This window comes from Somniosus microcephalus, chromosome 17 (genome assembly GCF_052327205.1).
Source record: "Somniosus microcephalus isolate GS21.2 chromosome 17, FLI_Smic_1.0, whole genome shotgun sequence".
Taxonomy (NCBI): domain Eukaryota; kingdom Metazoa; phylum Chordata; class Chondrichthyes; order Squaliformes; family Somniosidae; genus Somniosus; species Somniosus microcephalus.
Genome location: NC_141003.1, coordinates 58,138,832 through 58,163,847, shown reverse-complemented (window position 1 = coordinate 58,163,847; position 25,016 = coordinate 58,138,832). Strand labels below are relative to the sequence as shown.

The window sequence follows — 25,016 nt, the reverse complement described above, 5'->3', positions numbered from 1 at the left end:
AGGGGATGGATTCGTCCACTGCGTGCATGGTGGCTTTGGCAATGTCTTCCTTGATACGGTGGAAGGCTAAGCGGGCCTCTGCCGTCAAGGGAAAAGAGGTGGACTTGATCAGCGGATGGGCCTTGTCCGCATAGTAGGGGACCCACTGGGCATAATAGGAGAAAAACCCCTAGGCACCTCTTCAGGGCCTTGAGGCAGTGGGGCAGTGGGAGTTCCATAAGGGGACGCATCCGGTCGGGGTCGGGGCCGATGACTCCGTGTTCCACAACACAGCCAAGGATGGCGAGGCGGTTTGTGCGGAATATGCACTTCTCCTTGTTATATGTCAGGTTCAGGAGTTGGGCGGTGCGGAGGAATTTTTCGAGGTTTGCGTCATGGTCCTGCAAGTCACGGCCGCAGATGGTCACATTGTCCAGATATGGGAAAGTGGCCTGCAACGCATTTTGATCTACCATCCGGTCCATCTCCCTTTGGAAGACGGAGACCCCGTTGGTGACGCCAAAGGGAACCCTAAGGAAGTGGTAGAGGCGGCCGTTTGCCTCAAAGGCAGTATACTGGTGGTCCTCAGGGCGGATAGGGAGCTGGTGGTACGCTGATTTCAGGTCAATGGTCGAGAAGACGCGGTACTGCGCGATCTGGTTGACCATATCAGCTATGCGGGGGAGTGGGTAGGCGTCCAGCAGGGTGTAGCGATTTATTGTCTGGCTGTAGTCGATGACCAGGCGCTGCTTCTCGCCGGTCTTAACGACCACAACCTGGGCTCGCAGGGGCTGGTGCTGCCCTCAATAATCCCTTCCTTCAGGAGCCGCTCCACTTCGGTTTTAATGAAAACCCTGTCCCCGGCACTGTATCGCCTGCTCTTTGTGGCGATGGGCTTACAGTCGGGGGTGAGGTTAGCAAACAGTGGTGGGGGGGTGACTCTGAGTGTGGAGAGGTTGCACCTGGTGCGCGGCGGGCAATTTGGGAGCTGCTGGCTGCGGACTGTGAGTGGGGGTAGGGGTCCACCGTACGCCATCGTAACACTTTTAAGGTGGCACTGAAAATCTAACCCCAGCAGGACGGCAGCGCAGAGGTCGGGCAGGACCAGAAGTTTAAAATGATCGTACACGGTCCCGTCTACTACGAGTGTCACTACGCAGTAGCCGCCGATGTCCGCCGACTGGGACTCGGAGGCCATAGAAATCCGCTGGTGCGCAGGCAGGACTGGGAGAGAGCAACGCCGCACCGTGTCGGGGTGGATGAAGCTCTCCGTGCTCCCAGAGTCAAAAAGGCAGATTGTATCGTGGCCATTTACCTTAATGTCCATTGTGGAGCTGGCCAGCTGGTGCGGCCTCGCTTGGTCCAGTGTAACGGATGCCAGCGTAGGGGTCGGTGTGTCGCTGCGGGTATCAGATGAGGCGGTGTTGGGGGCCTGCTGCGTTCCGGCTGTCGTCCAAGATGGCGGCGTCCATGATCCCCATGTGGCTGGAGGCGTCCAAAATGGCTGCTGTACCGGTGGTTCGCACATGGCCGGGGAGGCCCAAGATGGCGGCCCGCATGGCCCACACGTGGCGCTGCTGGGGTTCGGGGTGGCTTTGGCCCTGCAGACGTTAGCGTAGTGTCCCTTCTTCCCGCAGCCCGAGCAGATCGCGTTTTTCGCCGGGCAGCGCGCTCTGGGGTGTTTTGCCTGGCCACAGAAGTAGCATTTCTGGCCTTGGGGCACTGCTGTCTGGCCTTGGGACACTGCTGCGGTAGTTGGGCCGTTGCTGGGGTGTGGCTGGGGTGGCACGGCGCTATGAGGCGGTCCTACCGTCTCCCAGGCTGTCATTCCCCGCGGCGTCCACGGTGCAGAGGAGTAGGCATCCATGCCCCGGTAGGCTGCATCCAGTGATAGTGCGAGTTCAGAGGCCTTGTTGAGGTCGAGGTCACTCTGCTCCAACAGTCGCTGTCGGGTGTAATTGGATCTGTGGCCCGCTACAAAAGCGTCCCGGATAAGTTCCTCTGTGTACACGGCGGCCTTTACATCCTTACAACCACAGGCCCGGCCAAGCACAGACAGTGCCTGAAGGTATTCCACGGCCGATTCCCCAGGTTGTTGTTTACGACTCCCCAGAAGGTGCCTGGCGTACACTTCGTTCACTGGGCGCGTGTACTGGTCCTTGAGGAGCTTGATAGCGTCCGCGTACGAGGTCGCGTCTTGGATGACCGAGTACACTCGGTGGTTCACTTTGGAGGTCAGGACATCCAGTTTGTCCTCGTCCGATTTGATTGCTGCGGAGGCGGTCAGGAATTTTTCGAAACACTTAAGCCAGTGAGTAAACTTGGTGGATGAGTCCGCCTCCCGATGATCTAAGTCCAGGCATGCTGGTGTGAGGATCTTCTCCATTATAAAAGTTTGTTAATAAAATTGATGCGCTATCAATTACTCATAAAAGACTGAGAGTTAAGAGAGTAACTAAAGGCTTTTATTAACAAAAGAATGAAGGTCTGCCTCGAGTGGTCGACCGGTCCAGAATACAAAGGGGGCTGGGGAGCAGTCACCTTTATACTAGGACTTGTGGGAGGAGTCAGCCGAGGCATGTCCAGGCATGTACACAGTGGAATACAAACAGTGGTTTACCACACACTGTTACCATGTCCTTAATAATAGATTCTAACATTTTCCCTACTACTGATGTCAAGCTAACTGGTCTGTAGTTCTCCGTTTTCTCTCTCCCTCCTTTCTTAAATAGTGGGGTTACATTTGCTACCTTCCAATCCGTGGGAACCGTTCCAGAATCTATGGAATTTTGGAAAATGCCAACCAAATGCATCCACTATCTCTATAGCCACCTCTTTTAAAACCCTAGGATATATGCCAGTAGGTCCAGGGGATTTATTGGCTTTCAGTCCCATTAATTTCTCCAGTACTATTTCCTTACTAATACTAATTTCTTTCAGTTCCTCATCCTTACTAGACCCTTAGTTCTCCATTATTTCCGGAATTTTTTTGCTTCTTCTTCCGTGAAGACAGACACAAAGGGCTGGATTTTACTCACCGAGACGAGTTGGGGGCTGCCTTCTGGGTTCTAGTCCCGCCCCCAACGACGTCCGACGCACAGACGCTATTTTCCCCTGACTGGCCTTGTTAAGCCTGCCCTGCGGGCTTGCTGGCCAATTAAGGGAAAGCCGGTGTCAGATGACGTCAGTTGATGATGCTTCATACGGGAACGGTAGCGTAGTGGTAATGTCACTGGGCTAGTAATCCAGAGGCCTGGACTAATGATCCAGAGACGTGAGTTCAAATCCCACCATGGCAGCTGTGGAATTTAAATTCAGTTAATTAAATAAATCTGGAATAAAAAGCTAGTATCAGTAATGGTAACCATGAAACTATCAGATTGTCGTAAAAGCCCATCTGGTTCACTAATATTCTTTAGGGAAGGAAATCTGCCGTCCTTGCCTGGTCTGGCCTATATGTGACTCCAGACCCACAGCAACGTGGTTGACTCTTAACTGCCCTCTGAAATGGCCTAGCAAGTCACTCAGTTGTAACTAACCGCTACGAAACAAAATAATAAGAATGAAACCGGACGGACCACCCAGCATAGACCTTGGCACCGGCTACGGACACGGCAACAGCACACCCAGCCCAGTCAACCATGCAAAGTCCTCCTCACCAACATCTGGGGAATTGTGCCAAAATTGGGAGAGCTGTCCCACAGACTAGTCAAACATAGTCATAGAGTTATACAGCACAGAAAGAGGCCCATCGGCCCATTCTTAGGCAGTCCCTCGAAACCGAGGATGACTTGCTTCCAGATTAAAAATGAGTTTGCAGGTGACTGATGAGTCCAATGTGGGACCTACAGTCTCTGTCACAGGTGGGGCAGACGGTGGTTGAAGGGGCAGGTGCGTGGGGTGCTTGGGTTGACTTGCGCTGCCTGTGCTTGGCTTCCGCTTGCTCCCGGCGAAGAGACTCGAGGTGTTCGGTGCTTTCCCGGATGCTTCTCCTCCACTTTGTGCGGTCTTGGGTCAGGGATTCCCAGGTGTCGGTGGGGATGTTACACTTTTTCAAGGAGGCTTTGAGGGTGTCCTTGAAGCGTTTCCTCTGCCCACCTGTGGCTCTCTTGCCTTGCCGGAGCTCCGAATAGAGTGCTTGTTTTGGGAGTCTCGTATCTGGCATGCGGACAATGTGACCCGTCCATCGGAGCTGATTGAGCGTGGTCAGAGCTTCGATGCTGGGGATGTTGGCCTGAGCAAAAACACTGACGTTGGTGCACCTATCCTGCCAATGGATTTGCAGGATCTTGCGGAGGCAGCGTTGGTGGTACCTCTCCAGTGCTTTGAGGTGCCTGCTGTACATGGTCCATGTCTCTGAGGCATACAGGCAGGGCAGATATCACTGCTGCCCTGTAGACCATGAGCTTAGTGCTGGGTTTGAGGTCCTGGTCTTCAAACACACTCTTCCTCAGGCGACCGAAGGCTGCACTGGCACACTGACGGCGGTGTTGGACTTCGTCGTCGACATCTGCCCTGGTTGACAGTAGGCTCCCGAGGTATGGAAAGTGGTCCACGTTGTCCAAGGCCTTGTCGTGGATTTTGTGGCGGGGGCAGGTTGGTAGAGGACCTTTGTCTTACGGATGTTTAGTGTAAGGCCCATGCTCTCGTATGCTTCGGTGAAGGTGTTTACGATGGTTTGGAGTTCAACCTCCGATGCCTGTGCCGGCCATCAAGTCCTATCTATTCGAATCCCATTTTCCAGCATTTGGTCCGTAGCCTTGTATGCTATGGCGTTTCAAGTGCTCATCTAAATGCTTCTTGAATGTTGTGAGGGTTCCTGCCTCTACCACCCTTTCAGACAGTGAGTTCCAGATTCCAACCACCCTCTGGGTGAAAAAGTTTCCCCTCAAATCCCCTCTAAACCTCCTGCCCCTTACCTTGAAACTATGCCCCCTGGTTATTGACCCCTCTACTAAGGGGAAAAGTTCCTTTCTATCTACCCTATCTATGCCCCTCATAATTTTGTACACCTCAATCAGGTCCCCCCTCAACCTTCTCTGCTCTAAGGAAAACAACCCCAGCCTGTCCAGTCTCTCTTCATAGCTGAAACACTCCAACAACAGCCTGACATAGTCATACTCACAGAATCATACCTTTCAGCCAATGTCCCAAACTCCTCCATCACCATTTCTGGGTATGTCCTGTCCCACCAGCAGGACAGACTCACCAGGGGTGCTGGCACAGTGGTATACAGTCGGGAAGGAGTGGCCCTGGGAGTCCTCAACATTGACTCCAGACCCCATGAAGTCTCATGGCTTCAGGTCAAGCATGGGCAAGGAAACCTCCTGCTGATTACCACCTACTGCCCTCCCTCAGCTGATGAATCAGTACTCCTCCATGTTGAACACCACTTGGAAGAAGCACTGAGAGTAGCAAGGGCACAGAATGTACTCTGGATGGAGGACTTCAATGTCCATCACCAAGAGTGGCTCGGTAGCACACTACTGACCGAGCTGGACGAGTCCTGAAGGACATAACTGCCAGTCTGGGCCTGCGACAGGTGGTGAGTGAACCAACCCTCATGAAAAACCTACTTGACCTCGTCTTCACCAAGCTACCTGTCGCAGATGCATCTGTCTATGACAGCATTGGCAGCAGTGACCACCGGACAGTCATTTTGGAGACCAAGTCCCGTTTTCACACTGAGAACACCTTCCATTGTGTTGTGTGGCACTAACACCGTGCTAAATGGGATAGATTCAGAACAGATCTAGCAGCTCAAAACTGGGCTTCCATGAGGCACTGTGGGCCATCAGCAGCAGAATTGTATTCCACCACAATCTGTAACCTCATGGCCCAGCATATCCCTCACTCTACCATTACCACCAAGCCAGGGGACCAACCCTGGTTCAACAAGGAGTGCAGAAGAGCGTGCCAGGAGCAGCACCAGGCGTGCCTAAAAATGAGGTGCCAACCTGGAGAAGCTGCAACATAGGACTACATGCATGCTAAAAAGCAGAAGCAGCATGCTGTAGACAGGGCTAAGTGATCCCACAATCAACGGATCAGATCAAAGCTCTGCAGTCCTGCCGCATCCAGTCGTGAATGGTGGTGGACCATTAAACAACTAACTGGAGGAGGAGGCTCCAAGAATATTCCCATCCTTAATGATGGTGGAGCCCAGCACGTGAGTGCAAAAGACAAGGCTGAAGCGTTTGGAACCAACTTCTGCCAGAAGTGCCAAGTGGATGATCCATATCGGCCAACTCCCGAGGTCCCCACCATCACAGAAGCCATTCTTCAACCAATTCGATTCACTCCACGTGATATCAAGAAACGGCTGAGCGCACTGGATACAGCAAAGGCTATGGGCCCCAACAACATCCCGGCTATCGTGCTGAAGACTTGTGCTCCAGAACTAGCCGCATCTCTAGCCAAGCTGTTCCAGTACAGCTACAACACTGGCATCTATCCGACAATGTGGAAAACTGCCTAGGTATGTCCTGTCCACAAAAAGCAGGACAAATCATTACAGCCTTGGTCCAAACATGGACAAAGGAGCTGAATTCCAGAGGTGAGGTGAGAGTGACTGCCCTTGACATCAAGGCAGCATTTGACCGAGTCTGGCATCAAGGAGCCCTAGTAAAACTGAAGTCAATGGGAATCGGGGAAAACGCTCCACTGGCTGGAGTCATACCTAGCACAAAGGAAGATGGTTGTGGTGGTTGAAGGTCAATCATCACAGCCCCAGGACATCGCTGCAAGAGTTCCTCAGGGCAGTGTCCTAGGCCCAACCATCTTCAGCTGCTTCATCAATGACCTTCCCTCCAACATAAGGTCAGAAATGGGGATCTTCGCTGATGACTGCACAGTGTTCAGCGCCATTCGCAACTCCACAGATAATGAAGCAGTCCATGCCCGCATGCAACAAGACCTGGACGACGTTCAGGCTTGGGCTGATAAGTGGTAGGTAACATTCGCGCCACAGAAGTGCCAGACAATGACTATCTCCAATAAGCGAGAGTCTAACCACCTCCCCTTGACATTCAGTGGCATTACCATCGCCGAATCCCCCACTATCAACATCTTGGGGGTCACCATTAACCAGAAACTTAACTGGACAAGCCACATAAATACCGTGGCAACGAGAGTAGGTCAGAGGCTAGGTATTCTGTGGCGAGTGTCTCACCTCCTGACTCCCAAAGCCTTTCCACCATCTACAAGGCACAAGTAAGGAGTTTGATGGAATACTCTCCACTTGCCTGGATGAGTGCAGCTTCAACAACACTCAAGAAGCTCGACACCATCCCGGACAAAGCAGCTTGCTTGATTGGCACCCCATCCACCACCCTAAACATTCACTCCCTCCACCACCGGCATACCGTGGCTGCAGTGTGTACCATCTACAAGATGCACTGCAGCAACTCGCCAAAGCTTCTTTGGCAGCAGCTCCCAATCCCGCGACCTCTTCCACCTAGAAGGACAAGGGCAGCAGGCGCATGGGAACACCACCACCTCCAAGTTCCCCTCCAAGTCACACACCATCCTGACTTAGAAGTATATCGCCGATCCTTCATCGTCGCTGGGCCAAAATCCTGGAACTCCCTACCTAACAGCACTGTGGGAGTACCATCGCCACACGGACTACAGCGGTTCAAGAAGGCGGCTCACCACCACCTTCTCAAGGGCAACTAGGGATGGGCAATAAATGTTGGCATTGCCAGCGACGCCCTGATCCCATAAACGAATTTTTTAAAAATCTACCGGTTTTCTTGAAGGCACATGAACCACAAATTCTTGACAGATGATTTGACAGTGTTTGACAGCATTGCGGTGCTGTGTCAAACACTGACAATCACAGTTCAAATGTGAGCCCTTGCACCCAGGCTCTCGAATGACTCTCTCCTTTTGATGAAACAGATGGTAGCTGCAGGTGAGGGTACAGAAGCGATCTGTCACTTCTCCCATTGAGGTGAGGCCACACAAACACTTCAAAGCTTGTCACCTACAGAAAAATCTAAACACATTAAAAATGACTTTCCCAACATTTCCTTACCTCTGATACTCACCAGTGTCCCATTGCATCCATCACACCACTTCTGCAGCTGTCATCTGTACACCACCAGTACAACAGACCCACAGCACGCCTCACTTACCCTGGCTGGGTTCTCCGGCATCGGGAAGCCCGCAGCAGAAGTCTAAAAATTGGAAAAAGCCTCTTAACTGCCTGTTAACTACCTGTGTAGCTATAATCCTCTTCCCGCTGCTAGGAGTCAGGTCCCTGTGCAAATCGGGGACCCGACTCCCGGGACGATTGATTGGAGGTGGGTTGGGAATGGGTTTGGGACCCGCTCCCATTCTTTTGACTTTCCCAGCAGCCCCGCCTCCAAATCCGCCTCCTCAGGGCTGGTAAAATCCAGCCCAATGTATTTGTTTAATTTCTCTGCCATTTCCTTATTCCCCATTATTATTTCTCCTGTCTCAGCCTGTAAGGGACCTACGTTTACTTTCGCTAATCTTTTTCTTTTTACATACCTATAGAAGCTTTTACAGTCTGTTTTTATGTCTCTCGCTAGTTTACTCATTCTATTTTCCGTTTCTTTATCAATTTCTTGGTCCTCCTTTGCTGAATTCTAAAATCCTCCCAATCCTCAAGCTTACTACTCTTTTTGGCAACATTATAGGCCTCTTCCTTTAATCTATGTTTAATTTCTCTTGTTAGTCATGGGTAGACCATTTTTTCCGTGGTGTTTTTATTCCTTCAAGAAATGCATATTCGTTGTGAATTATGAATTATTTCTTTAAATGTTTGCCATTGCTTTTCTTTTGATAATATCTTTTAATCTAGTTTCCCAACCTACCTTAGCCAACTCGCCTCTCATATTTACGTAGTTTGCTTTGTTCAGATTTAGGACCCTAGTTTCGAACTTAACTAAATCATTCGAACACAACATAAAATTCTATCATATTATGATCACTGCTCCCAGAGGCTCCTTTACTACAAGGTTATTAATTAACCCTGTCTCATTGCACAATACTAGATCTAAAATAGCCAATTCCCTAGTAGGTTCCTTGACATACTGATCTAGAAAACTATCTTGAATGCATTCCATGAACTCTTTCTCTGCGCTATTACTGCAAATTTGGTTTGCCCAGTCTATATGAAAGTTAAAATCCCCCATGATTACTGTATTACTCCTGTTACATGCATCTATAATTTCCTGATTTATACTCTGCTCGACACTACAACTACTGTTAGGGGTCCTATAAACTACACACACTAGTGTTTTCTGCCTCTTGTTGTTTCTTAGCTCCACCCAAACTGATTCTACATTTTGTTTTTCTGAGCCAAGATCCTTTCTCTCTACTGTCGTTATCCCCTCCTTTATTATTAGGGCCACTCTCTCCTTTTCCATTTGGTCTTGATGTGGAGATGCCGGTGTTGGACTGGGGTGGACAAATGTAAGAAGTCACACAACACCAGGTTATAGTCCAACAGCTTTATTTGAAATCACAAGCTTTTGGAGCGCTGCTCCTTCGTCAGGTGAAGTGAAGAGATGCATATAGGCACAGCATATATAGTCAGAGAATACTGCCAGATGATTACAGGTAATCTTTCTAACTGCCCTTTATCACACCTCGGCAGAGAGACAATCGCAGCAATCAAAGGTGTGAATGGTGTCCAAACAGGTCAGTCAGGAAAACATTACATCAAAGAACAATGAGGTGGGGTCACAAGGGGTCCAATGTTGCAGATGCTGGGGTCTGTATGAAAAACAATTTAAAAAAAAAAAAAAAAAATTTTTTTGCTGGAAATCACAGCAGGTCCAGCCGCATCTGTGTAGAGAGAACAAGCCAATGACGACTTGAGTCTGGATGACTCTACGTCAGGTGGGGTTACATGTAGCATGACATGAACCCAAGATCCCGGTTGAGGCCGTCCTCATGAGTGCGGAACTTGGCTATCAGTTCCTGCTCTACGATTTTGCGTTGTGTGTCTCGAAGGCCGCCTTGGAGAATGCTTACCCGAAGATCAGAGGCTGAATGTCTTGACTGCTGAAGTGTTCCCCGACTGGGAGGGAACACTCCTGCCTGGCGATTGTTGTGCGGTGTCCGTTCATCTGTTGTCGCAGTGTCTGCATGGTCTCGCCGATGTACCATGCTCCGGGGCATCCTTTCCTGCAACGTATGAGGTAGACAACGTTGGCCGAGTCACATGAGTATGTACCATGTATCTGGTGGGTGGTGTCCTCACGTGTGATGATGGTATCTGTGTTGATGATCTGGCATGTCTTGCAGAGGTTGCTGTGGCAGGGTTGTGTGGTGGTGTGGTCGCTGTTCTCCTGAAAGCTGGGTAATTTGCTGCGAATGATGGTCTGCTTGAGGTTAGGCGGCTGTTTGAAGGCGAGTAGTGGAGGCGTGGGGATGGCCTTAGCGAGGTGTTCGTCATCATCGATGACGTGTTGAAGGCTGCGAAGAACATGGCGTAGTTTCTCCGCTCCGGGGAAGTACTGGACGACGAAGGGTACACTGTTGGTTGTGTCCCGTGTTTGTCTTCTGAGGAGGTCTATGCGATTTTTCGCTGTGGCCCGTCGGAACTGTCGATCGACGAGTCGAGCGTCATTTCCCGTTCTTACGAGGGCGTCTTTCAGCGTCTGTAGGTGTCCATCGCGTTCCTCCTTGTCTGAGCAGATCCTGTGTATTCGCAGGGCTTGTCCATAGGGGATGACTTCTTTAACGTGGTTAGGGTGGAAGCTGGAGAAGTGGAGCATCATGAGGTTGTCCGTGGGCTTGCGGTAGAGTGAAGTGCTGAGGTGTCCATCTTTGATGGAGATTCGTGTGTCCAAGAATGAAACCGATTCTGAGTAGTCCATGGTGAGTTTGATGGTGGGATGGAACTTGTTGATGTTATCGTGTAGTCTTTTCAGTGATTCTTCGCCGTGGGTCCATAGGAGGAAAATGTCGTCAATGTATCTGGTGTATAGCGTTGGTTGGAGGTCCTGTGCAGCGAAGAAGTCTTGCTCGAACTTGTGCATGAAGATGTTGGCGTATTGGGGTGCGAATTTGGTCCCCATGGCTGTTCCGTGTGTTTGGGTAAAGAACTGGTTGTCGAAGGTGAAGACATTGTGGTCAAGGATGAAGCGGATGAGTTGTAGGATGGCGTCTGGAGATTGGCTGTTGGTGTTGAGTACTGAGGCTGTCGCAGTGATGCCGTCATCGTGGGGGATACTGGTGTAGAGAGCCTAGACGTCCATCGTGGCGAGGAGTGTTCCTGGTTCAACTGGTCCGTGGGTGCTGAGTTTCTGTAAGAAGTCTGTAGTGTCGTGACAGAAGCTGGGGGTTCCCTGTACGATGGGTTTCAGAATGCCCTCGACGTATCCAGAGAGGTTCTCACACAGGGTTCCGTTGCCTGATACGATAGGACGTCCGGGTGTGTTGGCTTGGTGTATCTTTGGGAGGCAGTAGAAATCGTCGAGCAGAAACTGATAGCCAAGTTCTGCACTCATGAGGATGGCCTCAACCGGGATCTTGGGTTCATGTCACGCTACATGTAACCCCACCTGACGTAGAGTCATCCAGACTCGAGTCGTCATTGGCTTGTTCTCTCTACACGGATGTGGCTGGACCTGCTGTGATTTGCAGCAAAAATTTTTTTTATTTTTTTTTATTGTTTTTTGTTTTTCATACAGACCCCAGCATCTGCAACATTTGACCCCTTGTGACCCCACCTCATTGTTCTTTGATGTAATGTTTTCCTGACTGACCTGTTTGGACATCATTCACACCTTTGATTGCTGTGATTATCCCTCTGCCGAGGTGTGATAAAGGGCAGTTAGAAAGATTACCTGTAATCATCTGGCAGTATTCTCTGACTATATATGCTGTGCCTATATGCATCTCTTCACTTCACCTGACGAAGGAGCAGCGCTCCGAAAGCTTGTGATTTCAAATAAAGCTGTTGGACTATAACCTGGTGTTGTGTGACTTCTTACATTTGTCCTTTTGGCCTGTCTCTTCTAAAAGTCAAATATCCTGGAATATTTAGTTCCCAACCTTGGTCACTCTGCAACCACGTCTCTGTAATAGCTATTAAATCAAAGCCCCCATTTATTTCTATCTGTGCTATTAATTCATCTATTTTGTTGCGAATGCTTCGTGCATTCAGATATAGTACCTTTAGCTTTAACTTTTTTCCCTGATGTTACTTTATTCACTGGTGCCCTATTACCTTTATTCATTTCTCTGTCCCTTCCTGACCCACTCTGCTTATCTTCACCCAGATCACTACTCTGCTCTACAGCTTGATATTTCTCTTACTGCTTTTGAATTTACCCTTTTCTGAATCCTCCCACCACCACCCCCCCTTCGTTAGTTTAAAGCCCTATCTACTGCCCTAGTTATTTGATTCACCAGGACACTGGGCCCAACCCGGTTTAAGTGTAGCCCGTCCCAATGGAACAGCTCCCTCTTTCCCCAGTACTGATGCCAGTGTCCCATGAATCGAAACCCCTTCCTCCCATACCACTCTTTGAGCCACGCATTTAACTCTCTGATCTGTCTGCCCCTATGCCAATTTGCACGTGGCTCAGGTAACAATCCAGAGATTATAACCTTTGAGGTTCTGCGTTTTAATTTCGACCCTATCTGCTCAAACTCCCTCAGCAGAGCCTCATTCCCAGTTCTACCTATGTCATTGGTTCCTACATAGACCACGACCACTGGATCCTCCCCCTCTCACTCCAAGTTCTTCTCCAGCTGCGACGAGATATCCTTAACCCTGGCACTGGGCAGGCAACACAACCTTCGGAACTCCCGGTCGCGGCTGCAGAGAACAGTATCTATCCCCCTGACTATACTGTCCCCTACCACAACTACATTCCTTTTTACTCCCCCCACTTGAATGGCCTCCTACACCATGGTACCATGGTCAGTTTGCTCATCCACCTGGAAGTTCTTGTTCTCATCCACACAGGTAGCAAGTACCTAATACCTGTTGGTCAAAGACAAGGGCCGAGGTTCATCCATCACTACACCCTGACTTGCAGTCACACCCTCCTGTCCCTGACCATTGACAAACTCTAAAGTACTACTTAACCTAAGGGGTGTGACTGCCTCCTGGAACAAAATATCCAGGTATCGCTCCCCCTCCCTGATGCCCCGCAATGTCTACACCTCGTACTCCAGCTCAACAACTCTGAGCCCAAGTTCCTCGAGCTGCAGACACTTACCGCAGATGTGGTTGCTCGGGATTTCGCTGGTCTCCACAAACTCCCACATGCTGCAGTTACAGCACACCACCTGCCTTGCCATGTCTATCTAACATTCTTTATTTATTTGATTAGTTGATTTTTTTTAAACAAATTTTTTAATCAATTATTTTAGTTTTATTACTTAATTTGTTTATCTAGTTTTAGTTACTAATTTAATAAAATAAAGTTCTAGCAGTTTAGTTTCTTAGCTAGCTTAGAAACTAAAAAGAACTGTAATACTCACCAACCATACTCACCAACCAATCACTTACCTGCTGCCCTGTGCTGTCACTCCTTGATTTTCCTGTTTGAAGGCTCTTTATATTGCCGCTGATCCCGCTCCTCTCACTACTGCTCTCGCGCTCTTTATAGCGCCGCTGAGCCTGCTCTTCATGCTGCTGCTCTCGTGCATTTTATAGCACAGCTGATCCCACTCCTCTCGCTGATGTCAACAAATTGGGACGGGTAATAGAAACTGAGGAAGTAAATCAAAAATTACAGAATGAGTTGGACAAAATAAGTATGCGGGCAGAACAGTGGCAGATAAAATTTAATATGGATACGTGCACAGAGGTGAATATAGGAAGGAAAAATAAGTGACACAAGTACTCAATGAATGGTGGTGAAATAGCTAAGGATGCAGCTGCAGAGACTTAGGAGCCTTAGTAGACTTGTCGCCAAACCTGTCCAACCAATATAGAGCAGCAAACAGAGCCCACAGAATGTATAGCCAAAACATTGGAAATAATTCATAGGAAATGCTGATAAACATGTACAGTACTCTGGTCAGATCACACCTCGAGTACTACATCCAATTCGGGACATACGAGAGGCATTCAAGCACTGGAGGCAGTGCTGAGAAGAGCCACAAAACCTATCATCATTGTTAGAGGTCTGATGTATGAGGAAAGATTGGAAAAACGTGGGAGTTTCAGCCTGGAAAGGAGGCATCTGAGAGGTCATCTTATAGAAGTATACAAGGTAGTTGAGGTATGGAAAGTGTAAATCCATAATATTCGTTTAAATTAAACGGTGAGAGTAGGCCAAAGGGACACTGGTTAAATTTAGGGCTGATGTCAGGAAATTCTTCCTCACACAAGGAGTGATCAACAGATATACTACTGGAAGTGAAAACCTTCAACTAATTTAAGATACAATTGAATGTTGCAACGGGAGCACAGTAGGGTGGTTCTTAATGGCTTCTTAATGAATGAAGTTGGGCTGAATGACCATCCTTATCCGTAATTACCTTATGATCTTGTGAACCACGCAGCACCACCTCAATTTAGTAGCCATCAAAGAGAGGTTGGCAATGGGTGTTGGACTTCTCCATTACTTGCCTGCAGACTCATGACTGCACCATGGTTTTCTTTCCGTTCATTTTTCCTTGTCTCTTATTAGTTTCTTCAGCTTTGAGATGCTTTTTGATCTCCAAAGGCTTCCAGAATTTTTTATCATTTTTTTACCATTCCCCTTTATTTGTCTCCATCCTTTTCCATTTTAGTTAGACAACATTTTCTGCTCCGCCACTAGTGTGCATGCTATTAAAATCAGCACCTGAAGTTGTACTAATGGGCTAAATAAAGGGAATTAGGTGCAAAAATATTCATTTGAGTCTGCCTAAAATCTGCCAATAGCTCTTTGGATCCAAATTATGCTGTTAAAAGAAAATCTGGGCTTGAGTGTCAGCAGGCGAATTGACTGAGAGTATCTAGGCTGAGCCTGTCCCTGAGCCTGTCCTTACCCGACATCCAAGTGTGCTCTTTCAGCAGGGGCATTGGATAGTGATGAGCAAGTCTTGGTTGATTTTCCCTTCCTAATCTAAGAAGTTGAATCCAACCGCGGCAACCATATGGCCAGGTCAAGTGCATATTGGGGATCTTCCTGATCCATAAATAACTCACCATTTTAACTTGCTGAAGCATTGGGGAGCCCAATTTATTTTAATCTTGTGGAGGGACTTATTGTAGTCATGGATGCTTGCTGATAATGAGTTAGTGCATAGCTATTTGATCTGTTTTTAAATGATCAGTTTCAACATTGACTTGTGTGGATCTTTGGGGCAACAGAAGTGAGGAGGTACAGCATTCATTATTTCGGAAGCTAACACTGCTGATTGGTTTTCACAGATGTAATTTTGATTAATTATTTAGATTTCTGATCAGTGCCTGGAATATTTCAAATTTTTTACAATGAGAACATCCAGATGATGCTAGGATCTGTTAATCTAATTACAATTATTCTACAATATCTATAGAGCAAATTCCTATGTTGGTACCAGCGTAGGAGTTAAAATACATAGGCTTTGGACATCACGTTCATCACCGGTTCTTTTTCTTTTACACCTTCAGTACTAGATAAGTTTATTGCATGCACAATTTGGCAGGTACCTTTTAACTCGAGGACATTAATTTCTGAATTCAGTAAGGCAGGTTGCTCCAAGCCCATGCCTGCCTGCCTTCCACCGTTGTTATGCAGGTTCATGGCAGTTTTAGCTACTGTTTTCCTCCGATATTGCTAGGCAGACTTTTGTTGGTCGAGTCAACAAATATTCTGCTGTACTGTATTCATCAGAACAGCTGTGCTCGGTTGCTGAGCTCCCACCCTTAGATTTAGGATACACTTCCTCCTATTTCCCACAGCGTACATGCACATGACCGAATGTGCGAACATCCACTGCCATTATCATTTGGATGACGGGGCTCACCTTAGTATATGCTTGGGACTCAAAGGAAGACAACTGTTACTGTGGAAAGTGACCGTAAAAATGCTGTGCCATGCAGTGGGCATCTCCAAGTGAGGCAGTTATCAGTTTGACAGTTTGGGATCTACAAATGCACTCAGATTAGGATGCAGTGCACCCTCAAAATTACCACTTGGAGAGTAGTTGCGCTTTGCCTGCTCCTAAAATGGTGCTTATGAGATTAGAGACTTGTAACCTCCCATAAATGTGGTCTTGTATATATGTGACATTATGAACCCTGCAGTCGCATGTTGTTTTGGGTCACAGCGTTTAAAGCATTTTACTATGTGGCAATCTTATTGTAGGCTGAAATATTGCAAAAATAACCAGTCAGCATCACATTCTTATAATTTAGTAATTTTTTTTTCTAGTGGCAATGAAGCACCTACAGCATGTTAATGATCAGCTTTTGTGCAAGGCCATTTTAAGAGAGTGGAATGCTGTGGCAAAAGAGACTAGAAGAACTCGAGAGTACTTTGAGGTAAATAATACTCAATTACAGCATGCGTTTACAATGTATTTAAATATGTATCCATCATATTTGCAAGCATTCAGTAATACGAATTATCGTTTAAGTCATCTAAACATGCACAATGGCTAGCACAACCAAAGCAAATTGAAAACCACGCAGTGAACATCACGACCTAGAAAGTTGATCGTGCAGTGCTAGTTTGTCAGGCGCTAAACGGACTCCTAAGCCTCCAATAGGTAGGAAGCGAACGTTTATTAAGAGCTGGAAGTACGTGTCCCGCCACACTGTTATCGTCAAGGAAGCAGGTATCCAGGGCCCATGACTGAATGCTTGAAACAGGCGTTGGGCTCTTTGCATATGGACATAAGGAGCCTAACACCTGTTTGAGGCACTCTCTGCAATATTGGGTCGCCCTGAGGCAGCCAATGCTGGCGTCTACTGCATTCAGGAAAATGTAGTTTACATGAGGCCATCAGGCGGTTCTTAAAGGGCCACCGCCAAAAAGGTAAGATTTAAAAATATAGTTATCTGAAACCACATGGCCCGCTGCCGGCCACCACTTCCCACCCCTCCCTCATTGTGACCTCGACCCCCTCCGATCACCACTGCTATCCTCGCCAATCACCAACGCCACCCTCCATCCTCTCCCGATTGCCGCCCCCTCTTCTGGTCACCCTTAATGACTTAGCTGAGAATCGCAGCATCTGACACAGCGGCCTGATCTACCAGTCCTCTTCTCTAGTGAGCTGCATAGGGATGCCCATTAGGTGTTTGCAGCTCACCGGCTCGATGAGGCACGAGGCTCATTATTAGTTGCACCTCGAGATTGTTCCCTGTGTCCCCTTTGCGCCCGTTTTAGGGTGCGCTCGAATTTATAGGCCTATGACTTGACCTTACTTTCACTCATTTGGCCTGCAGCAACCTGTAAACAAAAAGCCTCAACCTTGCCTATGTGTAATGCAACCTAATTGTACACAACTATACAAACAGAAAATACTGCAGATGCTGGAAATCTGATATAAAAACAGAAAATGCTGGAGATACTCAGCAGGTCAGGCAGCATCTGTGAAGAGAGAAACAGAGTTAACGTTTCAGGTCGATGACCTTTCATCAGAACTGGAAAAAAGCAGGAAATGAAACGGATTTTTAAGCAAGTGAAGAGGCTGGGAAAGTGGGGAGGGGATGAAAGAACAAAAGGGAAGGTCTGTGATGGGATGGAAGGCGGGAGAGATTAAGAGACATTAAGAGATATTCAAGGCAAAAGGAGATGGTAATGAACAGGTTAAGAAACAAAGGATGGCTCTAGATGAAGTGTAAATTGTGCTGGCAGAATGAGAGACAGCTGCCGTGTGGGGGAGAAGAAAAAAAGACACAGACAAAATATCTATATATATAAGAGGTGAGGGAGGGGACCTGAGTAGGACTGGAACAAAGAGTGTTCCACATATCCCATGCGGGTTCCCATAGCAACACCTTTGATTTGGAGGAAGTGAGTGGAATCAAAGGAGAAGTTGTTCAATGTGAGAACAAGTTCAGCCAGGCGGAGGAGGGTGGTGGTGGATGGGGACTGGTTGGGCCTCTGTTCAAGGAAGAAGTGGATCGTCCTCAGGCCATCCTGGTGGGGGGATGGAGGTGTAGAAGGATTGGACGTCCATAGTGAAAAGGGGCCGGGAAACTGGAAACTGTTAAAGTGGCGGAGGGTGTCGGAAGAGTCGCGGTGTAGGTGGGAAGAGACTGGACAAGGGGAGAAAAAATAGAGTCGAGATAGGAAGAGATAAGTTCTGTGGGGCAAGAACAGGCTGAAACGATGTGTCTACCAGGGCAGTCCTGTTTGTGGATCTTGGGAAGGAGGTAGAAGCGGGCTGTGCAGGGTTGGGGAACTATAAGGTTGGTGGCCGTGGGGGGGATGATCTCCAGAGGAGATGAGGTCAGTGACAGTCTTGGAAACGGTGGCTTGATGTTCGGTAGTGGGGTCATGGTCCAGGGGGAGGTAGGAGGAGGTGTCGGAGAGTTGGCGTTCAGCTTCCGCTAGGTAGAGGTCGGTTCGCCAAACAACAACAGCACCACCCTTGTCAGTGGGTTTAATGACAATATCGGGGTTGGATCTGAGAGAATGGAGTGCTGCAAGTTCAGAGGGAGGTAGGTTGGAGTGAGTGAGGGAGCAGAGAAATGGAGACGGCCGATGTCACGCCGGCAGTTTGCAATGAAAAGATCTAGAGAGGGTAAGAGGCCAGAAGGAGGGGTCCAGGTGGAACGAGAATTCCGAAAGCGGGAGAAAGGGTCAGCCGTGCGGGGGGAAGACTCCTGGCCAAAGAAGTGGGCACGGAGACGAAGGCGGCGGAAAAAGAGCTCAGCATCGCACCAAGCTCGAAATTCATTTGAGGTGGGGGCGTAAGGGGATGAAGTGCAGGCCTTTGCTAAGGACTGATCGTTTGGGGTCAGAGAAGGGAAGGTCAGAGGGGATAGTGAAAACGCGGCGGGGGTGAGATTGGAAGATGGGATGGGGTCAGAGGAAAGTGAAGGGGAAGAAGGTTCCGGAGGGGCGTTGGTGTCCAAGAGTTGTTGAATTGTGCGCTCCTTGACACCTGAAAGGAAGACAAAAAGTTTTTTGTTAAAGCGCTGGATGAGGCGAAGGATGAAATGGAACTACGGACCAGGACAGCTTTGAGATAGTGAGTCTGTGCTGCTGAAGAGAGAGGTCGAGGGTGTGCATGTGGCGTCGCATTGCATTCAGTGTGGATCTCAGGATGCGGCGAGAGCAGTGATTCGAGGATCGCTGAATATCTTGGAGATATCTGTAGTCCTGGGTAGATCCAAAACATGAAGGGTGGAATTTCAGTTGGAATCCACGTTGAGTAAGTCGGAGCCGGAGACAGTTGCTGAGAAAAGATATGTGGCTGTGAAAGCGAGCTTTGGTAGATACCTGATTAAACACGAGAAGGGAGACAGAAAGCAATGAAGATGAACAAGGTAAAAGAGACAAATGGAACTCCCGTCGGAGAGAAGAGCAGAACTTCTTCAAGGTGGGCATTCCTGGAAGAGAAGTGGCAGTGAATTAAACACTAATACAAACAGAAAATACTGCAGATGCTGGAAATCTGAAACAAAAACAGAAAATGCTGGAGATACTCAGCAGGTCAGGCAGCATCTGTGAAGAGAGAAACAGAGTTAACGTTTCAGGTCGATGACCTTTCGTCATCGTTAATTTGTACACAACTATATATGTTACTGTGTATTTGTAAGTGCAACTTATAAGTACAATCACTCATCTGGATATATAAAATGTATTTATACGAGAGAATCATCAGTGGCATTCCTCACGGATTTCAACAATGAGCATATATAAATAGTGTGCTCCTCACCCAAATAAGAAATAAAATTGTGCTGCTCGAGTATCACAATTGGGTAAATAAGTCAGTGAAGTTAATTTAGTTACATTAATGTGTTAGATAATAGTGTTAGATAAATAAATCCGTGCATTTTAAGTAATTAGAAATGGAATAGATGAGTATGGGATCACTCACAATAAATAATATGTGAAATTATGTACATAAATAGAATGCATATTATATAAAATGTGCTAGTTGATCACCATGGCATTGTTCACAGGTAAGACAAGTTTGAATTTTTGTGCGGGGATGGGAGATCTTCTTCGGGGGTGGGTGGGGAGTGGGGGGGGAGAAGGAGATGGTTGAAAGCTTGCTCATTGGGTGTGAGGGAGATGGGGACCAAAAGTTTGTTCAGCAGTGCGTTACATTTCAGTTTCCAGCTCACTACAAATTAATTTTGGGTCCATCATATCATATTTTATTTATGCATGCCTGTCCTTGGATTTGCTTACTTCATTTCACAGAAATCTGGGGAATTGAAAACTTGGTCAGCATTGGGTGCGAGGCAGGGTCTCCGTGTGGAAGAGGCACAAAACGGGGTCCAAAAAATTCCTTCGCAGAATGTTTTTGGCTCACTGAAAATCTATTTTTCATCCACCATTTAATATTATTTCCTCCATTCGCAGCCGTCCTTACTGGACTTAATGTCAAAGCAAGGCTTTTTGTTTCCAATTTTAATTCATAATGGGTCAAGCAAGTTACGCTTGCTAAAGCTGCTTTATTTCATGCTGTCTTACGTGGACATTTTATGTCTGGTCACTTTCTCTTCCCAGAAATAGATACACGCTCCTTTAACGCCACTCCTGCAACAGAACCTCCAACTCTTCAGCATCAAAGGGAGCAGCATTGTCCACATGTCTCCTCTGTGCCATTGTGAGCATGTAGTCTTCTTCTCTGCCACCACCACAATTTAATGGCACATTGTAGGCCATTAAGAGTTTCTGCCTCACAGGATATTACACTCCTCAATCAACTACGCTACAGGCCAAAGTCTCAATACAAGCTTTTCATATATCACTAGCCTAATCAAATTATGGGCAGGGACTCCTATAGATAAGTATGGCACGGCCCACCTGTTGCAAACTGAGCCATGTGCCAGCTTAATTATTCTCCTAAAATTGTGGCTTAAAGGTCAAACTGCAAATTATTGAGGCAGACTACCATGAATATGTTTCACACAAGACATCAGAACAGCAGCCACAAGATATTATGTTGCTTTGTATAGCTTCATGATTCGACATTTTCTCAAATCTTCAAAATCATTTGCTGCAATTCTCTGGCTATAACTTGTTTTGGACCAGTTTGAGACTAGCATGAAGAAGCAGGCAGTTCCAGGGATGGCGTGATTTGCATTATGGCAATATTTTATTTCCTATTATGACCTTATTGCCTATACTACACACTGCCCTTCAACCCTTTGGTGAATCAATTGTCATTGCCCTGCACATCTCCAAAACTGTTGAAAATGCTTGGAACTGTGCACTTTTAAACAGTTTCTCACCTCCTACCAAATCTATACGAATGTATGAATGTATTAAAACAGCTATCGCCACTCATACCTCACAATCATTGCTTCACTTCACCCTCACAACCTTGCCACTGCTACGACACTCGCATGCACATCTCACGCCTTGCACACACTGACAACTATTCAACTATGGCAGACATATCGCCCAGATACATTGCTCTACACTCACGGACACACTTCCCTTTTTCTTGCAGGCAAATGTGGCACATAATAGGAGGGAGCAATGGCAGACGGGAGGTGGCCAAGCTGCAATACAGAACCTCACTGACCTGGAGGAATCGGTGCTTGACATTATTGGAGCGGCAGTGACGGAGTCCATGGCCGCCAGAGAAGTTGAAGCCGTTGCTGATGATGACGGTATGGTCATACCTAATCCTTCTTTTCACATCCCACTTCCCCCTCATCCCACAATCTGTTCTCACTTACAAGCTGCTGATGGTGTATGCGTGGATATCTTGCTTTCCCCCCCTCCTCTCACCACAACTTGACCCTTGTGCCTTTCTGCTTTCAGATACCCAAGAACTGCCAGCAGGCTAGCCTGTGCCTCATGTTGACCAAAGTGAAGGAGGAGACAAACAAGAAGAAGAAGAAGAGACACTGGCACTGCATTTGACACTCGCAGATGCCAGCTCAGAAAATGGCACTACGTGGAATTTAGAGGGTAATATAGAGGCGGGATCTGCACACACTGAGGCACCCGACATGAATGGGCTGCAGTCAGGCCAGGGGGAAAGGGTAGCTCGGTGCCAGCTCCCTGGAGGGTGAGTTCGTACACGAGTTCTGCTACACACGACTCAGATGATGACCTTGATGGGGTGATCTTCAGAAGAAGGGTGATGGGCATGCACACAGAAATGCTAGGTGCAATGGCAAGCCTGCCAGAGAGCATCTTGTCAGTGTCAAGGAGCATGGAGGAGTCTGGCTCCAATATTAGATGGGGCTTTGCGCAGAGCTTGGAGCCCATGATTTCCAGGATGGAAATGATGGACAACTCCAGGAGAGACCTTGTAGACCCAGCCATGATGCTGCGTGTGATGGGCAATGTCGCGGCTTCCATTGCAGCACAGGCGGAAGCAACCCAAAGTCTTTGTGCTGCAGTGGAAGCACAGATTGCTCTCCTGCAGGCTCAACTTGCTGCCACGCAAGCTTAGACTGCTGCCATCATCGCTGGGTTTATGAGTGTTGAAAGGGGCTTTCAGGGTGTTGCAGCAGGCCAGCAATCTGTCCTCCAACAGATTGCCAGGATTGCTGAGGCGTGCCCCTGGGGGAGTGGCAGTGGGTCTGTGGAGCAAGAACCTGCTGTCCTCTCTCAAGAGGACAGCATTCCTACTCCCATTGCCACTCCGCCATGCCCTTGCCGCTGCCTATCAGCCAGCCAGCCCGCCCAGACTGCTGCCACCCATGCCAAGATGGTGCACTCTACAGCCGGGCCTTCTAGGTCCACAGCTGGTCAAGGTCGTCGTGCAAGGCCATCTGTAGTCTCCCCCACTGAGAGTCAGCAGTCTTCCACCAGCCATGCTACAGCCACTGGGGGAGCACTGCATAGGAGCTACTAGAGTAGGTAAAGGAACACGAATGACAGACAATAAGGGAATGCACAAATATGATTAGTTCATATCTCTTCCTATCTCTGTAATCTCCTTCAGCCCCACAAACCCCCGAGATATTTGCGCTCCTCTAATTCTGCCCTCTTGAGCATCCCTGATTATAATTGCTCAACCTTTGGTGGCAGTGTCTTCTGTTGCCTAGGCCCCAAGCTCTGCAATTCCCTGCCTAAACTTGTCTGCCTCGCTTACCTCTCTTTCCTCCTTTAAGACGCTTCTTAAAACCTACCTCTTTGACCAAGCTTTTGGTCACCTGCCCAAATTTATCCTTATGTGGATCGGTGTCACATTTTTTTGTCTTAAAATACTCCTGTGCAGCGCCTTGAGACGTTTAACTACGTTAAAGGCACAACATAAGTACAAGTTGTTGTTGTTATTGATACTATAATTTTGATTGCATTCGGATAAATTTATGATTTTTGTTTGGAATGTGTATTTTATGGTGGCTCTCATTTCGGCTTTGTGCCCAGGAGGACGCTGTGATGTTCTGTGACAGAGGTATGGTATGATGGGGAAGTGGTGAGCAATGGGGATCTGGGGTTTCATTCACTGGAATCGGAGTCTGATGAGCCGTTCCCGGACAGTCTGTCTGGAACGAGGATTTGCTGCCTGCCTCCTCCCTCCCTCCTCTTTCTCTTTCTCCTCCTCGTCCTCTTCCTCCTTCTCCTTCTCCTCCTCCTCCTCTCCCTTCTCCTCTTAAGGTGGTCCCACAATCCCTGGTGGCAAGAGCTGCGCCCTCATGTTGGCCAGTTTTGGAGCATGCAGCAGACCACCACGAAATGGGACACCCACTCCGGCAAGTACAGGAGGGCTCTGCCCGAGTGTTCAAAGACGTGGAACTGTTGCTTGAGCAACCCGATGGTATGCTCGATGATGTTCCTGGTGGAAGCATGGCTGTTATTATGAGTGCTGGGCACAAGTGGTGGGGTTACAGGAGGGAGTCATCGGCCAGGTGCAGAGCGGATAGCCCTCGTTTCCAAACAGCCACCCTTGGGTTTGACATAGTGGCTGGCATTCTGGACTGGCACAGGATGAAGGCATCATGACTGCTGCCAGGATAGCAGGTATTCACCATCATGATGCGCTGGGCGTGGTCACACCACAACTGCACATCAAGTGAGTGGTAGCTTTTGCGTTACGGAACATCTCAGGATTGGTATACAGTGCCCACAAAGCTATGTGTGTGCAGTCGATGGCGCCTTGTACCATGGGTAAGCCCACTATCCTGGCAAAGCCACATGCATGTTCATCCTGCTTCTCTGTTCAGAGAGAAGACAATGTAGTCCCTTCTCATGGAGTAGAGAGCCTCTATGACCTCCCGGCAGCAGCGATGGACAGTGAACTGTGAGTTGTTAGCTAAGTCTCCCACTGCAGACTGGAAGGATCCACTGGCGAAGAAATTGAGGGCCACTGGGAGAGCCGAGGTCGCTGTTCTGAGGCTGCAGGTCTGGTTGCAGGAGGTGGCAGAGTTCTGTGACCACCTTCTTGGTGAAGCGGAGCCTCCTAACACAGTGCTCCTTGTTTAAGTGGAGATAAGAGAAGTGCTCTTGGATGATCCTAGGTGGGTAAGGCCTCCTGCTGAAAGCCCTCCTGCCCCTCCTCCCTCTGTGAGCATCTCTTCTTCTTTGCTGCCTCCGCTCCCTCTCCCGAAGATACTCGAGCGCAAGGGGGACTGCAAGTAGAGCCCCCATGACTGTGAGCAAGTGGTGTGAGCAGAAGCCTTTAAATGAGAATCAAGGCATTCTCCATTTGCAGCAACACAGCCTGTGGCCTCAGCAACTTTAAACAAGTTTAGAAAGCTGCAAGAGTTGCAAAAACTTAGACAGAGCCAGTCAAACCGAGAAACCATGTCAGGTGCAAGTTGTTGATGATGATCACTGACATGAATCAGTCATTCATGAAAGAAAGACTTATGAAATAATATTGAGCGGCCTGCAGGTGGCGCTGTCCAGGGAGAGTATAAATATTCGGGCACGGCCCCAGCTTGCGCAGGACATTCTTAACAGGAACTAGTGAAGGACACAACTCGACCTTCATGTTGTAAAACAGTTGATTAAAGCTTTGTTTAA

General features: G+C 48.2%; 1 protein-coding gene across 1 annotated transcript in view; it reads left to right on the top strand.

The window, feature by feature from the left end:
• Positions 1–25,016, top strand: part of fbxl13 (F-box and leucine-rich repeat protein 13) — a 301,931-nt gene that overhangs the window by 44,566 nt on the left and 232,349 nt on the right. Inside the window, exon 7 of the mRNA XM_086010428.1 lies at positions 16,326–16,435. Coding sequence (XP_085866554.1) covers positions 16,326–16,435 — 110 coding nt within the window. The remainder of the gene's footprint in view (positions 1–16,325; positions 16,436–25,016) is intronic.